The 16,107-nt window shown below is 40.6% G+C and overlaps 1 protein-coding gene across 1 annotated transcript in view; it reads right to left on the bottom strand.

The window, feature by feature from the left end:
* The window catches only part of aif1l (allograft inflammatory factor 1-like), a 55,416-nt gene that overhangs the window by 17,592 nt on the left and 21,717 nt on the right, over positions 1-16,107 (bottom strand). The window contains exon 4 of the mRNA XM_061966492.2: positions 9,943-9,984. Within this exon, the coding sequence (XP_061822476.1) occupies positions 9,943-9,984 (42 nt within the window). The remainder of the gene's footprint in view (positions 1-9,942; positions 9,985-16,107) is intronic.

Here is a 16,107-nt window from a genome sequence, read left to right as displayed (position 1 = left end):
CACTGCTCCCCTCACCTCCCAGGGGGTGAACAAGGGTGATGGGTCAAATGCAGGACACATTTCACCACACCTAGTGTGTGTGACAATCATTGGTACTTTAACTTATTTTGAGTTTTTTTGGTGTTTTCCTGTGTGTAGTGTCTTGCGCTCCTATTTTGCTGGCTTTTCCTGTTGTGTTGGTATTTTCCTGTAGCAGTTTCATGTCTTTTTTAAGCACTATACCCCGCACCTGCTTTGTTTTAGCAATCAAGACTATTTCAGTTGTGCGGACGCTATCCTTATTTGTGTGGAAATTGTTGATTGTCATGTCATGTACGGATGTACTTTGTGGACGCCGTCTGCTCCACACGTTGTCAATCAATCAATCAATCAATGTTTATTTATATAGCCCTAAATCACAAGTGTCTAAAAGGGCTGCACAAGCCACAACGACATCCTCGGTACAAAGCCCACGTTGTAAGTCTTTGCTGTCGTCCAGCATTCTGTTTTTTGTTTACTTTGTAGTTCTGTTTTAGTTTCCTTTTCCAAAGCCTTCCCTAAGCTTGAATGCCTTTTTTAGGGGCACTCGTCTTTTGTTTATTTTTGGTTTAAGCATTAGATACGACGTTTACAAAGCAATTAGCTACCTACTGCCACCTACTGATATGAAAGAGTATTACACGGTTACTCTGCCGAGCTCTAGACAGCACCGACACTCAACAACGGTACTTAATTTGCAGATTGCATTAAATATTTTTAACCCAAATAGGTGAAATTACATAATCTCCCACGGCACACCAGACTGTATCTCACGGCACAGGGGTTGAAAAACACTGGTCTAAGACACTGTCAACGTCTTAAAGCAGGGGTTCTCAAACTGTGCTACGTGTACCACGAGCTCCATCTAATGCGGAGGTCAGCAACCCGCAGCTCTCGAGCTCTTTAGTGCCACCCTAGTGGCTCCATAGAGCATTTTTAAAAAAGGATTGAAAATGAAAAAAGACAGGGCAAATTATTTTTTGTTTTGTTTTAGTATGTTTTTTTTTTGAGGACACAAACCTTCCCAATTGTTAAAAAGCCCACTGTTTAATATGTTTGTGTGTATGCTTCACTGATGACAGTATTTGGTGAACATTGTTTTGTCCTACTAATTTCGGCGGTTCTTGAACTCACCAAAGTGTGGACTGTGATGCAACAGTTTGTTTACATGTCAAATCTTACACTCCTTCTTAGTCTCATTTTGTCCACCAAACATTTTATGCTGTGCAGGAATGCACAAAGGGGCGCTTTGTTGATGTTATTGACTTGTTGGAGTGCTAATCAGGCATATTTGGTCAGGCATGACTGCGAGCTAATCGATGCTAACATGCTATTTAGGCTAGCTCAGGGGTCGGCAACCTTTACCACTCAAAGAGCCATATTTGACCAGTTTCACAAATTTAAGAAGACAATGGGAGCCACAAAAATCTGTTGAAATTTAAAATGAAATAACACTACATACACATTTTTTTTTTGCTTTGTGCTATGTATAAACCAGGGGTCTCAGACACGCGGCCCGCACCTTAATATGAAAATTTAATATTACTGCGGCCCGCGAGTTTTATATGAATGGCGCTTGACAGCGTCATACTTGCCAGCCCTCCCGATTTTTCCGGGAGACTACGAATAATTTCAGGGCAACTATTCTCTCGAGCGTGCCATGATGGCACGGCATTTAACGCCCTCTACAACCTGTACTAACAGCGTGCCGGGTGTATGAGGCTTCTGACAACTCACACAAGTGACAGCAAGGCATACTTGGTTAACAGCCACACAGGTTACACTGACGGTGGCCGTATAAAACAACTTTAACACTCTTACTAATAATGCGCCACACTGTGAACCCACACCAAACAAGAATGACAAACACATTTCGGGAGAACATTTGTGTCATGTCTGTGTAATCATGTTTTGTTTTAAGTCATGTTTTGTTTAGTTTCTGGCTTTTCACTCCCTTGTCTTGTTTGCATGATTACCCATTAGTTTCACCTGTTCCACGTTTGGACTCATTGTGCACTCTTGTTTGTCACCATAGCAACCATTAGTTTTCACCTGTCACGTCACGCACCTGTTTCACGTTTTGAGTCACGCACCTGCTTTCACTAATCATGTCCATAGTATTTAAGTTCATTCAGTTTCTGTTGTTCGTCCTGACGACCTCCCCACATTTATGCTCGACACATTTCTAACTCCTTTTCATGTCCATCGTTCACGCTGCTCCTTTTTGTCCATGCCAAGTAAGTTTTCTTTATTCAAGCCATAGTTTGCAAGTTTTGTTTAATTGTTCATAGTTTCTGCCAATGTGCAAGTTTTGTGTTTATAGTCTAGTTTTGTTTCTCCACCACTGTGCGCGCTTTTCGTTTATTCCTTTTTTTTGATAAATATAAATAAATCATGTACCTTCATTCCCGTCTCGCCCGAGCCAACTTTCCGTTGCATCCCGGAAAAGCACACATCCAAGATCAAGTCCTGACAATCTGCACCTTAACACAACATAAACACAACAGAACAAATACCCAGAATCCCATGTAGTCCTAACCCTTCCGGGCTACATTATAGACCCCCCTACCACCAAACCCCGCCCACCTCAACCGACGCACGGGGGGTGATGGTTGGGGGGGAGCAAGGTTGGGTGGACGGGGTTTGGTGGTAGCGGGGGTGTATAATGTAGCCCGGAAGAGTTAGGGCTGCATGGGATTCTGGGTATTTGTTCTGTTGTGTTTATGTTGTGTGAAGGTGCGGATGTTCTCCCGAAATGTGTTTGTCATTCTTGGTTTTGGTTCACAGTGTGGCGCATGTTAGTAAGAGTGTTAAAGTTGTTTTATATGACCACCGTCAGTGTGACCTGTGTGGCTATTGACCAAGTATGCTTTGCTGTCACCTACGTGTGCAAGCAGCAGTTGCATACAACATGTGGCTGGGCTGGCACGCTGTTAGTACAGGTTGTAGAGGGCGTTAAATGCTGTACCATCACGGCACGCCCTTATTATAATTGTTAGGGTGAAGATCTGAGAATATTTGCCCCGGGAGATTTCTGGGAGAGGCACTGAAATCCGTAAGTCTCTCAGGAAAATCAGGAGGGGCGGTAAGTATGCAGCTGAGCCGCATCAGAGTGATCAAAGAGCCGCGGGTTGCCGACCCCTGGGCTCGCTGTATGTACATATTGCGTCATTATGCCTCATTTGTAGGTATATTTGAGCTCATTTAATATCCTTGACTTTTATCCTATTTGGATATAATTTAGTTTCGATCTGTATGTAATATTGGCTGCATTTCTGTTAGTCGTTTGTGTGCCATGTTGTTCCAGACCACAGCAAACATTCCCGAGCTTGCCAAAGATAGTAATAAATATATTAAAAGAAGACAGCCCGCCGTTTCCTTTAACTTGGACACACACATCTATACCTTTAGCCATTAAAAGCCAGTCATTTCCAGGAGTTATCTCACCTTCTGAGTAGCCTTTGATTTACTAATGGTTTCTAATGTTGTAAAAATGTGTAGAATAAATATTACATTTCAACATTTCCGTCAACAAAGATTTGCTTCAGCCTGCATAGTCATTTTGATTGTAGGCTATTATAGCTAATATAGACACTTACATCATGGGTTGCCTTCATTATAAGACTTATACGGATTTTAATTTTTTGTGGCTGCAGACAGATTAGTTTTTGTATTTTTGGTCCAATATGGCTCTTTCAACGTTTTGGGTTGCTGACCCCCGTACGCCAAAGAACCACTTGATTAAGTTAATGTTTGATTTCCCTATATTCAAACAGTGTTAATGTTCAAACTGTGTGTAATTTTACAGTGGCCGAAAATATTAATTAAATAAAACCTTGTTTTTAATTAATATTTAGGCCTACTACGCTACTGTATTTTAATGTTGGTTATTTTGTTGGTATTTGGAGAGCCACGTTTTTTCTGAGGTGGTACTTGGTGAAAAAAGTTTTTGAAAAGCACTGTCGACTTCATCAAAATCACCATGTCTCAGGGGCACAATTCAATTATTTGGGCGCCTAAACAGATGGATACAAGGTCGTCCCTCACGACGTCGCATTTCGAAATTTGCAGATTCAGTTTAGCAAATTGCGTATATTTTTGGCTTAAATTAAGTTTTTATGAAGGATACAATGGCTAAATGGACTTAAAGGGGAACATTATCACAATTTCAGAAGGGTTAAAACCATTAAAAATCAGTTCCCAGTGGCTTATTATATTTTTCGAAAATTTTTTCAAAATTTTACCCATCACGCAATATCCCTAAAAAAAACTTCAAAGTGCCTGATTTTAACCATCGTTATATACACCCGTCCATTTTCCTGTGACGTCACATAGTGAAGCCAACACAAACAAACATGGCGGAAAGAACAGCAAGCTATAGCGACATTAGCTCGGATTCAGACTCGGATTTCAGCGGCTTAAGCGATTCAACAGATTACGCATGTATTGAAACGGATGGTTGTAGTGTGGAGGCAGGTAGCGAAAACGAAATTGAAGAAGAAACTGAAGCTATTGAGCCATATCGGTTTGAACCGTATGCAAGCGAAACCGACGAAAACGACACGACAGCCGGCGACACGGGAGAAAGCGAGGACGAATTCGGCGATCGCCTTTTAACCAACGATTGGTATGTGTTTGTTTGGCATTAAAGGAAACTAACAACTATGAACTAGGTTTACAGCATATGAAATACATTTGGCAACAACATGCACTTTGAGAGTGCAGACAGTCCAATTTTCATCAATTAATATATTCTGTAGACATACCCTCATCCGCGCTCTTTTCCTGAAAGCTGATCTGTCCAGTTTTGGAGTTGATGTCAGCAGGCCAGGGAAGCTAGGGTCGATATTCTTCTCTTGATCATCTTCGGTGGCATAAGGGACGGTGTGAGCCAAGACATCCAGGGGGTTTAGCTCGCTCGTCTGCGGGAACAAACTGCCGCCATTGCTTGCCGTGCTACCGAGGTCCTTTGTCCCTGAATTGCTCACACACTCCGGCAGATTCAATGGGGGTCTGGCGGCAGATTTCTTTGACTTTATCGTTGGAAATGCATCTGCTTTGAGTGTCGCAGGATATCCACACATTCTTGCCATCTCTGTCGTAGCATAGCTTTCGTCGGTAAAGTGTGCGGAACAAACGTCCAATTTCTTGCCACTTTCGCATCTTTGGGCCACTGGTGCAACTTGAATCCGTCCCTGTTCGTGTTGTTACACCCTCCGACAACACACCGACGAGGCATGATGTCTCCAAGGTACGGAAAACAGTCGAAAAAACGGAAAATAACAGAGCTGATTTGACTCGGTGTTTGAGAAAATGGCGGATTGCTTCCCGATGTGACGCCACGTTGTGACGTCATCGCTCCGAGAGCGAATATTAGAAAGGCGTTTAATTCGCCAAAATTCACCCATTTAGAGTTCGGAAATCGGTTAAAAAAATATATGGTCTTTTTTCTGCAACATCAAGGTATATATTGACGCTTACATAGGTCTGGTGATAATGTTCCTCTTCAAGAATATCATTACCACTGTAGTATTGGCCAATGAATTAGACTAAACCAATCAAAGCGTGCTGTTCAGTATCGCAGCCACTGATTGGCTCAGCCTCCGGCAGCATTACTATATTGGATTAAACTAGTGTAAACAAAAGGTGGCAGCACGGTGGATAGTGCGTGTGCCTCTCAATAAAAAGGTCCCGGGTTTGATGCCTAGGAAATGACTGCAACCATAAAGTATTTTTTATTTTGTTTTTGTTTGAGGGAGACAGCCCTCGCAAAAATGACTAATGATCTACTGCTAACGATGGATTCTGATGCGTCATCTATGTTGCTGCTTCTTGATCTTAGCGCTGCTTTCGATACCGTCGATCATAATATTTTATTAGAGCGTATCAAAACACTTATTGGTATGTCAGACTTAGCCTTGTCGTGGTTTAACTCTTATCTTACTGACAGGATGCAGTGCGTCTCACATAATAATGTGACCTCGGACTATGTTAAGGTAACGTGCGGAGTTCCTCAGGGTTCGGTTCTAGGCCCTGCACTCTTTAGTATTTACATGCTGCCGCTAGGCGACATCATACGCAAATACGGTGTTAGCTTTCACTGTTATGCTGATGACACCCAACTCTACATGCCCCTAAAGCTGACCAACACGCCGGATTGTAGTCAGCTGGAGGCGTGTCTTAATGAAATTAAACAATGGATGTCCGCTAACTTCTTGCAACTCAACGCCAAGAAAACGGAAATGCTGATTATCGGTCCTGCTAAACACCAACATTTATTTAATAATACCACCTTAACATTTGACAACCAAACAATTACACAAGGCGAATCAGTAAAGAATCTGGGTATTATTTTCGACCCAACTCTCTCCTTTGAGTCACACATTCAGAGTGTTACTAAAACGGCCTTCTTTCATCTCCGTAATATCGCTAAAATTCGTTCCATTTTGTCCACTAGCGACGCTGAGATCATTATTCATGCGTTCGTTACGTCTCGTCTCGACTACTGTAACGTATTATTTTCGGGTCTCCCTATGTCTAGCATTAAAAGATTACAATTGGTACAAAAATGCGGCTGCTAGACTTTTGACAAGAACAAGAAAGTTTGATCATATTACGCCTATACTGGCTCACCTGCACTGGCTTCCTGTGCACTTAAGATGCGACTTTAAGGTTTTACTACTTACGTATAAAATACTACACGGTCTAGCTCCGTCCTATCTTGCCGATTGTATTGTACCATATGTCCCGGCAAGAAATCTGCGTTCAAAGAACTCCGGCTTATTAGTGATTCCCAGAGCCCAAAAAAAGTCTGTGGGCTATAGAGCGTTTTCTATTCGGGCTCCAGTACTATGGAATGCCCTCCCGGTAACAATTAGAGATGCTACCTCAGTAGAAACATTTAAGTCCCATCTTAAAACTCATTTGTATACTCTAGCCTTTAAATAGCCCCGCTTTTTTTTTTTTTTTTTTAGACCAGTTGATCTGCCGTTTCTTTTCTTTTCTCCTCTGCTCCCCCTTATCTCTTGTGGAGGGGGAGACACTCAGGTCTGGTGGCCATGGATGAAGTGCTGGCTGTCCGGGGTCGGGACCCGGGGTGGACCGCTCGCCTGTGTATCGGTTGGGGACATCTCTGCGCTGCTGACCCGTCTCCGCTCGGGATGGTTTCCTGCTGACCCCACTATGGACTGGACTCTTACTATTATGTTGGATCCACTATGGACTGTACTCTCACAATATTATGTTAGACCCACTCGACATCCATTGCATTCGGTCTCCCTAGAGGGGGGTGGGGGGTTACCCACATATGCGGTCCTCTCCAAGGTTTCTCATAGTCATTCACATCGACGTCCCACTGGGGTGAGTTTTTCCTTGCCCTTATGTGGGCTCTGTACCGAGGATGTCGTTGTGGCTTGTGCAGCCCTTTGAGACACTTGTGATTTAGGGCTATATAAATAAACATTGATTGATTGATTGATAGATTTTGTTTTGGTATTATCACTACAGAAGATGACTGATAATGGCAAACCATAGATCAGTGTTATTTTTTTTTACATTAGGAATTAAATAATTTATAATACAAATACAATAATTGGAATTGATTTGACTTTTTAAGCATGCTCGAAAAGAACGACTACCACTAAACCAGGGGTCGGCAACCCGCGGCTCTAGAGCCGCATGCGGCTCTTTAGCGCCGCCCTAGTGGCTCCCTGGAGCTTTTCCAAAGATGTATGAAAAATGGAAAAAGATGAGGGGAAATAATTTATTTTTCGTTTTAATATGGTTTCTGTAGGAAGCCAAACATGACACAAACCTCCCTAATTGTTATAAATCCCACTGTTTATGTTAAACATGCTTCACTGATTCGAGTATTTGACGAGCGCCGTTTTGTCCTACTAATTTTGGCGGTCCTTGAACTCACCGTAGTTTGTTTACATGTATAACTTTCTCCGACTTTCGAGGACGTGTTTTATGCCACTTCTTTTTCTGTCTCATTTTGTCCACCAAACTTTTAACGTTGTGCATGAATGCACAAAGGTGAGTTTTGTTGATGTTATTGACTTGTGTGGAGTGCTAATCAGACATATTTGGTCACTGCATGACTGCAAGCTAATCAATGCTAACATGCTATTTAGGCTAGCTATATGTACATATTGCATCATAATGCCTCGTTTGTAGCTATATTTGAGCTCATTTAGTTTCCTTTAAGTCCTCTTAATTCCTGCCAACTTTTGAAATCAGAAAAACCTAGTAGCCAGGGTCCAGGGGTTGCAGGACAAAGTCCTGGTGGGGGGTTCAGGCTTCGCCCCCCCGACGCAAAATGATTATTAGCATTCAGACAGGTTAAAATGTTGCTAAAACCATCACTTTTCTATCAGTCACAGTGACTTTTCAAAACAAAAATATTACAGCAAAAATCATATGGGTTGATTGACATGTTTATTCTGTAAGCTAACTTCAATAGTTTGAAATTATTTTGACAGTTAATGCCAGTTATCCTGTCAACCTTTCACAAGACTTCAATTTGTTAATTGAAAGTATAAACAGTATAAACACTTTTTAATGTGCTCTATAAATAAAGTTGATTTGATTTGATTTGATTTACAGTAAACAAATGGTAAAACAGTACTAAACAATTCCATAAAAAAAAAAATTGGTGTCATTATTAACTTTCTGTCCAAGCTTGTATAATCTACTGCCTTGTTCAATTGTATAAAATATTCTGTGCCTAAAATTCACATTTCTATCACAATTATCATACTGTAAACATGGTAAGCTAACTTCATTAAAATTAATAGTCCTGTCAATAGCATGGAATTACAATTCAAATGTAGTTTTTTTGTAAGCCTTTCAAAAGAATTCAAAATATGAAAAATTAATGAAAATTAATTTAAGCCATCAGACACTTGAAAAGTGGCACATCACATCTCTAATGTAATCATTTTAACTTTTCAACAGAAATAGCACTGCAAAAATATTAAGGACATACTTCTGTATTTTGGTAGTTATGCTGTCAACATTTAACAAGATTTCTTCAACTTGGACTTGAAAGCATAAATAGTATAAACACTTTTAACAGTATAACAGTACTAAACAATTCCAATAGATAACATTGGTGTCATTACCTTTTTGTGACTAAAATCCAAATGTATCCAAAGAATCTGTTTGGGTGACGAAAAACGTTGAAAGTTTTCCACTTGTATCGCTAGCAACGGCATTAGACTTGTGTTTTTTTGTCCCAACGTGGTCTTTTACATCGCTGATTCCTCCGTGTCCGATCGAAAAATCTTGTCTACACAAGGTGCAATTCGCGTAGTTTTCACCCTTTTTGGAACGGATAATTATTCCCGGATAGGCTTTTGAATATTCTGCACGGAATGACTGCGGTTTTCTTTTCGGTTTAAGACTCGTTTGCGATTTTTCTCCGGCTGATTCCATGATCGTTCGCTCGTTTGGAAACAATGGCAACAGGTGCCTCGTGCTTGGCAGCGGTGCTATAAATAGCCTCGGGCATGGCATTCGGAATGGCTCGATAGGAAGTTACGGGAAGCAGTGTCGATTGTCATTGTTGTTACGCGATTTCGTGAATAAAACTTAAAATTTTTTTTTTTTTTTTAATTAATGAAAAACCGTATTTTTTATCACTGCAACCGTAACCCGGAATAGGTTGATGAAAACCGTACTAATTACGGGAAAACCGGAGTAGTTGGCAGGTATGAATTTATATCTCATGACACACTGTCTGTATGTAATATGGCTTTTAATTTTTTTGCGGCTCCAGACAGATTTGTTTTTGTATTTTTGGTCCAATATGGCTCTTTCAACATTTTGGGTTGCCGACCCCTGCACTAAACATAATAAACAAAAATATTAGCGAGTGTTAGTCACAGTTTCCTGGCCTTCAGTCGGTTTATTGTGACTCACCTATCTCGCCTTGGTCATTCAGGTCGAATTCAGCATATTTATCTGCAAAAACAAAAAAAAACAGATTAGATAAGGAAAAATGTCTTCTGAAAGAAGGACACACGCAGCTGACGGTGACAGGTGAGCTTTCCCCCCCCCCCATGTTTAGAAAAAGGACAGCTGGGGTCAGGTCTGGCGTTCATTTTGTCACCACCATCTTAAAACTTTCATACACTGTGACCGTTTTCGCTTGCAGTTTGCTTTTCTCATCGAAAGTCACAAATATATAGAATATACGTCTGTAGAATACTCATCAGATTACACTTTTGGTGTCGCACAATGGCAGCTGTGTGTGTGTGTTGGCGCTGTGTTAACTGAGTGAACCCGTGGGGAGCGGGACAGGACAATGCCCAGCCTGTTCCTAAACTCGGGGAAGTGGGCCTCCTCACACGCAAGTGCGCCAGCATGTTGATCATCTGCAGCCACGGAAAACAAGACGGGCCACAAGGAGTCGGCGGCCTCTTTTACTCCGCCATGTCAACACAAATTGAAGTCAATATTCCAACTTCTGGGGGGGGGGGGGGGTTAGGTGTCACATCTGGTGCTCATTTGTTCCGCACTGTTGTGTTGAAAGCAATTGTCGCGGTCATACAATTGTCCTAATATGTCACAAATGGATGGATGGATGTCACAGGCAGCACATATAATGATCTAATGTCTGGAGAAGGTGGTGAAGTGTCTATTTTAACACCTGATTAGGGTTGGGCGATATGGCTCAAAACTACAGATGTCCGATAATATCGGCCGATAAATGCTTTAAAAAGTAATATCGGAAATTATCGGTATTGGTTTCAAAAAGTAAAATGTATGACTTTTTAAAACGCCGCTGTGTACACGGACGTAGGGAGAAGTTCAGAGCGCCAATAAACCTTAAAGGCACTGCCTTTGCGTGCCGGCCCAGTCGCATAATATCTACGGCTTTTCACACACACAAGTGAATGCAAACGCATACTTGGTCAACAGCCATACAGGTCACACTGAGGGTGGCCGTACAAACAACTTTAACACTGTTACAAATATGCGCCACACTGTGAACCCACACCAAACAAGAATGACAAACACATTTCGGGAGAACATCCGCACCGTAACACAACATAACAAATACCCTGAACCATTGGCGTTGTTAGGCCTAAAATATTCTTAAGCCCCCCTAAATAATTTGGTGTTTTTTTGTTTGTTTTTTTACAAATAAATGCCGACATATTCATTATAAAGTGGCCCAAATATAAGTTTAAATAAATAATCATATAACCTGTTATTATTCACTCAGTTTCCCCTCACTTCGTAGCGTAAGGTAGAGAGCCCCTTTCGTGCGTCGGTATCCAATCCATTCCACTTGTTCATATAGAAAATGCCCACATCAATCAAATTCCAGCCCGCATTTTCTCTGTGACCTTGCTTGCGGTCCTGCAGGTGTACGAAGCACATTATCTTCCTTTACAATGAGTGAAACTGCACAAAACCTTTTGTCTGCAATTGTAAATAATTTATTTTTTAAGTTTTGTTTTTCTTGTAGAATCTATATAAAGTTATATACATAAGCCTACTGTTAAAATAATGAAAAAAACATCATTAAATTTATTTGTTTTATTGTATTGTTACATTAATAGCTGTTTTATTATTATAGGATGGCTTGTTAAACATTTTATAGGATTTTCAGAGGGAGGAAAAACCAAGACATTTAATATAAAATGTAAAATTAATAAATACATAAAAAGAAAAAGAAAATATATGGTTAAAAGCCATCGTCCCGGGGAGCATTTCATTTCATCCCGTGCATTTAAAAAAAAAAATAATAATAACAATGAATAATTTCTAAGTCTTTGTTAGCCGTTTGTGAAGTTTTGTGCTCGTGCGTAACATTCGCTCGCATCCTGTGCATCTCCTGGGGGCAAAGCCCCCCTGTCCTTAAAAGCTAGTGACACCCCTGCCCAGAACCCCTTGCAACACTAACTCTTCCGGGACGCTACAATATACACCCCCCGCTAACCCCCCCCCCCCCCCCCCCCCCCACAACCTCCTCATGCTCTCTCAGGGAGAACATGTCCCAAATTCCAAGCTGCTGTTTTGAGGCATGTTAAAAAAAATAATGCACTTTGTGACTTCAATAATAAATATGGCTGTGCCATGTTGGCATTTTTTTCCATAACTTGAGTTGATTTATTTTGTAAAACATTGTTACATTGTTTAATGCATCCAGCGGGGCATCACAACAAAATTAGGCATAATAACGTGTTAATTCCACGACTGTATATATCGGTATCGGTTGATATCGGTATATCGGATATCGGCAAAAAAGCCATTATCGCACATCTCTACTGAAAACTGTATCACAATATATTGTATATGACCTATTGAAGATAAGGACCAGGAGAAAAATACAGTACAGGCCAAAAGTTTGGACACACCTTCTCATTCAATGTGTTTTCTTTATTTTCATGACTATTTACATTGTAGATTGTCACTGAAGGCATCAAAACTGTGACACCTGTGAAGTGAAAACCATTTCAGGTGACTACCTCTTGAAGCTTATGGAGAGAATGCCAACAGTGTGCAAAGCAGTAATCGGAGCAAAGGGTGGCTATTTTGAAGAAACTAGAATATAAAACATGTTTTCAGTTATTTCACCTTTTTTTGCTTAAGTACATAACTCCTCATGTGTTCATTCATAGTTTTGATGCCTTCAGTGACAATCTACAATGTAAATAGTCATGAAAATAAAGAAAATGCATTGAATGAGAAGGTGTGTCCAAACTTTTGGACTGTACTGTATATTACATATAAACATTTTTTTTTTAAATGTAACCTTTCTCTGATTATAATCCCCTCAGCTATTAAAACAGACAGAAAAGAAAATGTCAAAAAACAAACAATGTAAACAAAATAGTAATATCACATTGGACACTTTACAATAAGCTCTTAAAATTAAAGGCCTACTGAAACCCACTACTACCGACCACGCAGTCTGATAGTTTATATATCAATGATGAAATCTTAACATTGCAACACATGCCAATACGGCCGGGTTAGCTTACTAAAGTGCAATTTTAAATTCCGCGCGACATATCCTGCTGAAAACGTCTCGGTATGATGACGTCAGCGCGTGACGTCGCGGATTGTAGAGGACATTTTGGGACAGCATGGTGGCCAGCTATTAAGTCGTCTGTTTTCATCGCAAAATTCCACAGTATTCTGGACATCTGTGTTGGTGAATCTTTTGCAATTTGTTCAATGAACAATGGAGACAGCAAAGAAGAAAGCTGTAGGTGGGAAGCGGTGTATTGCGGCCGACTTCAGCAACACAAACACGACCGGTGTTTCATTGTTTACATTCCCGAAAGATGACAGTCAATCTTTACCATTGGCCCGTGGAGAACTGGGAAAACAGAGACTCTTACCAGGAGGACTTTGAGTTGGATACGCAGACACGGTACCGTGAGTACGCTTCCAAACATTTGATCGCTTGCCCGTATGTGCGTGCCGCTATGTGCATGTCACGTACGTAACTTTGGGGAGGTGAACGGTACTTTGGGCTGTGGGATTGAGTGTGTTGTGCAGGTGTTTGAGTTGTATTGGCGGGTTATATGGACGGGAGGGGGGAGGTGTTTGTTATGCGGGATTAATTTGTGGCATATTAAATATAAGCCTGGTTGTGTTGTGGCTAATAGAGTATATATATGTCTAGTGTTTATTTACTGTTTTAGTCATTCCCAGCTGAATATCAGGTCCCACCCGCCTCTCACAGCATCTTCCCTATCTGAATCGCTCCAGTCCTTCACTCTCACTTTCCTCATCCACAAATCTTTCATTCTCGCTCAAATTAATGGGGAAATCGTCGCTTTCTCGGTCCGAATCGCTCTCGCTGCTGGTGGCCATGATTGTAAACAATGTGCGGCTGTGAGGAGCTCCACAACCTGTGACGTCACGCGCATATCGTCTGCTACTTCCGGTAGAGGCAAGGCTTTTTTTATCAGTGACCAAAAGTTGCGAATTTTATCGTCGATGTTCTCTACTAAATCCTTTCAGCAAAAATATGGCAATATCACGAAATGATCAAGTATGACACATAGAATGGACCTGCTATCCCCGTTTAAATAAGAAAATCGCATTTCAGTAGGCCTTTAAGGTGTAAAAATAAGGAATATGTAAGAAATGCTTTTAATAAAGTGTAACAAAATAGTGTGAAAATGTAAACAGAGAATAACTGTGTTATGTATTTTACAATGTACTGCTTTTATATTTCCTGTATTTATATTATTACTTTGAACTGTTTTATATTTAAATGTTTTTTCCTGTAAAGCGTCTTTGAGTACACTGAAAAGCGCTATACCGAATAAAATGTATTATTATTATTAACTATTTTCTGCGGTTTTAGTGCCAGGAAGTGACAGCTGTGCTCTAAAGGGTGAGCGTGGTATTACCGGTCTTGGTGGGGACGAACGCCTTGCATAATTTAGAGACTACATTGGTCTGATTACGGTCCCTTTGAAAAAAAAATCCAAAAACTACCACACTGTCGAGGAGACTATACCTCTTTTATACACAATTTCTTCGCTCTCTGCAGCACTCGTTTTCTCTTCTCATCGCGAGACAAGTTGGCGCAAACAAACCTTAAGGTTGATACTGTTACCTGATTGGCTGTCAGCGTGTCACTCCCACTGATCAGAGATCACTTCCTGCGTTGCTCGGTTACCAGAGAGCGAGTGCCTTTGTTCATGCAACCAACACATTTTTTTATTGACGACTACGTGTCTATTGCGATATATAAATATATAACCAAAAGTTAACTCGACGTATGTGGTGAGCAAACAAGCATTCTAGTCCACTCTCACTCTCCGCACCTGGTACATCCCAACACCATTAAAACAAGAGGGAATAAAATGTGTGTTTGTATAGATAAGCACCAGGGTGAGGTCATTGTGTTATTCTTATTCCAGCAAAACCAATGCCAAAGCTAAGTAACTTCTAAGGTGTTCCATTTTGTCAAAGGAAGGAAAACATTCCCTCAACAGAAACTTCAATATTAAATTGTGCACACTGAACATACTTAAAGTAGTACAGAGTGATTGATTTATGGTTAAAGGAATGCAACACAGACAGCCGCTACTTCTTTCCTACGCTTTGAACCCTGCGGCTTATAAAACAGCGTAGCTAATTTATGGATTTTTCTTCACCGACGGTCGTAATGCAAATAGTTTAAAAAAAACAAGCAAAGACACTGTAAAGGTGTGTTATTGTTTGTGCTATGGCAACATTTTTAGGACTTCTGTTTAGAGCTTTCAACCAGAAGTAGAAGTGCCGTTCCGTCTTTCTACTCGTATGGATTCGTCATTTATCACTCCAAGCAACACTTGTAAGTCTTAGAATATCCATCCATCCATCCATTTTCTACCGCTTGTCCCTCTCGGGGTCGCTGGAGCCTATCTCAGCTGCATTCGGGTGGAAGACGGGGTACACTCTGGACAAGTCGCCACCTCATCGCAGAGTTTGACAATATAACTAAAACAATTCATACTTATTAAACCATCTAATGTATGATGTCTGTAGGATTGTTTTCATGCATATTGTACGTGCTGTTAGCATTAGCTAATATGCTAACATGTTTACAAGTGTCTGTGTTAGTATAATTAACTTACAATGTAGTTTTGTCCTAGCTGCCATCACAGAACTAAACAAATTGTAGTCCCTTGTTTTGGTGTAATTTGTTATTTTATTTATGGTATGTTATTATGGCGTGTCCCAAATCTTATCAGATTGTGATTTAATATATTATTATTTTCACGGGGAACTTTGAGTACATTTACAATCTTATAATCTTGACAACGTAACCCTTGTAAAGTATTTGTATTGCATGTCTAAGATTTAAATGTTTCCTGTATGTTTAATGGATGTCCTGATCTTGCTGGCTGCAAAACAAGTTTACATTTTGGTACTAATAAAGTAACCGAACCTAACCTGACCGGGTATTAATAAAGTAACCTAACCTATCCTCACCAACATGTCCTCGTGGCGTTTTTGAGTCTGTTTAGCTGATTGGAGAGCTAGCTTCCGCAGCGAGTGGGTCCACGACGATGACTTCTGTTTTGTTTGATAAGCCGTTTTACTGCCGTGTTACAGACATTGTTT

This window comes from Nerophis lumbriciformis, linkage group LG11 (assembly GCF_033978685.3).
Source record: "Nerophis lumbriciformis linkage group LG11, RoL_Nlum_v2.1, whole genome shotgun sequence".
In the NCBI taxonomy this organism is placed as follows: domain Eukaryota; kingdom Metazoa; phylum Chordata; class Actinopteri; order Syngnathiformes; family Syngnathidae; genus Nerophis; species Nerophis lumbriciformis.
This window is presented reverse-complemented; position numbering and strand designations above follow the sequence as displayed.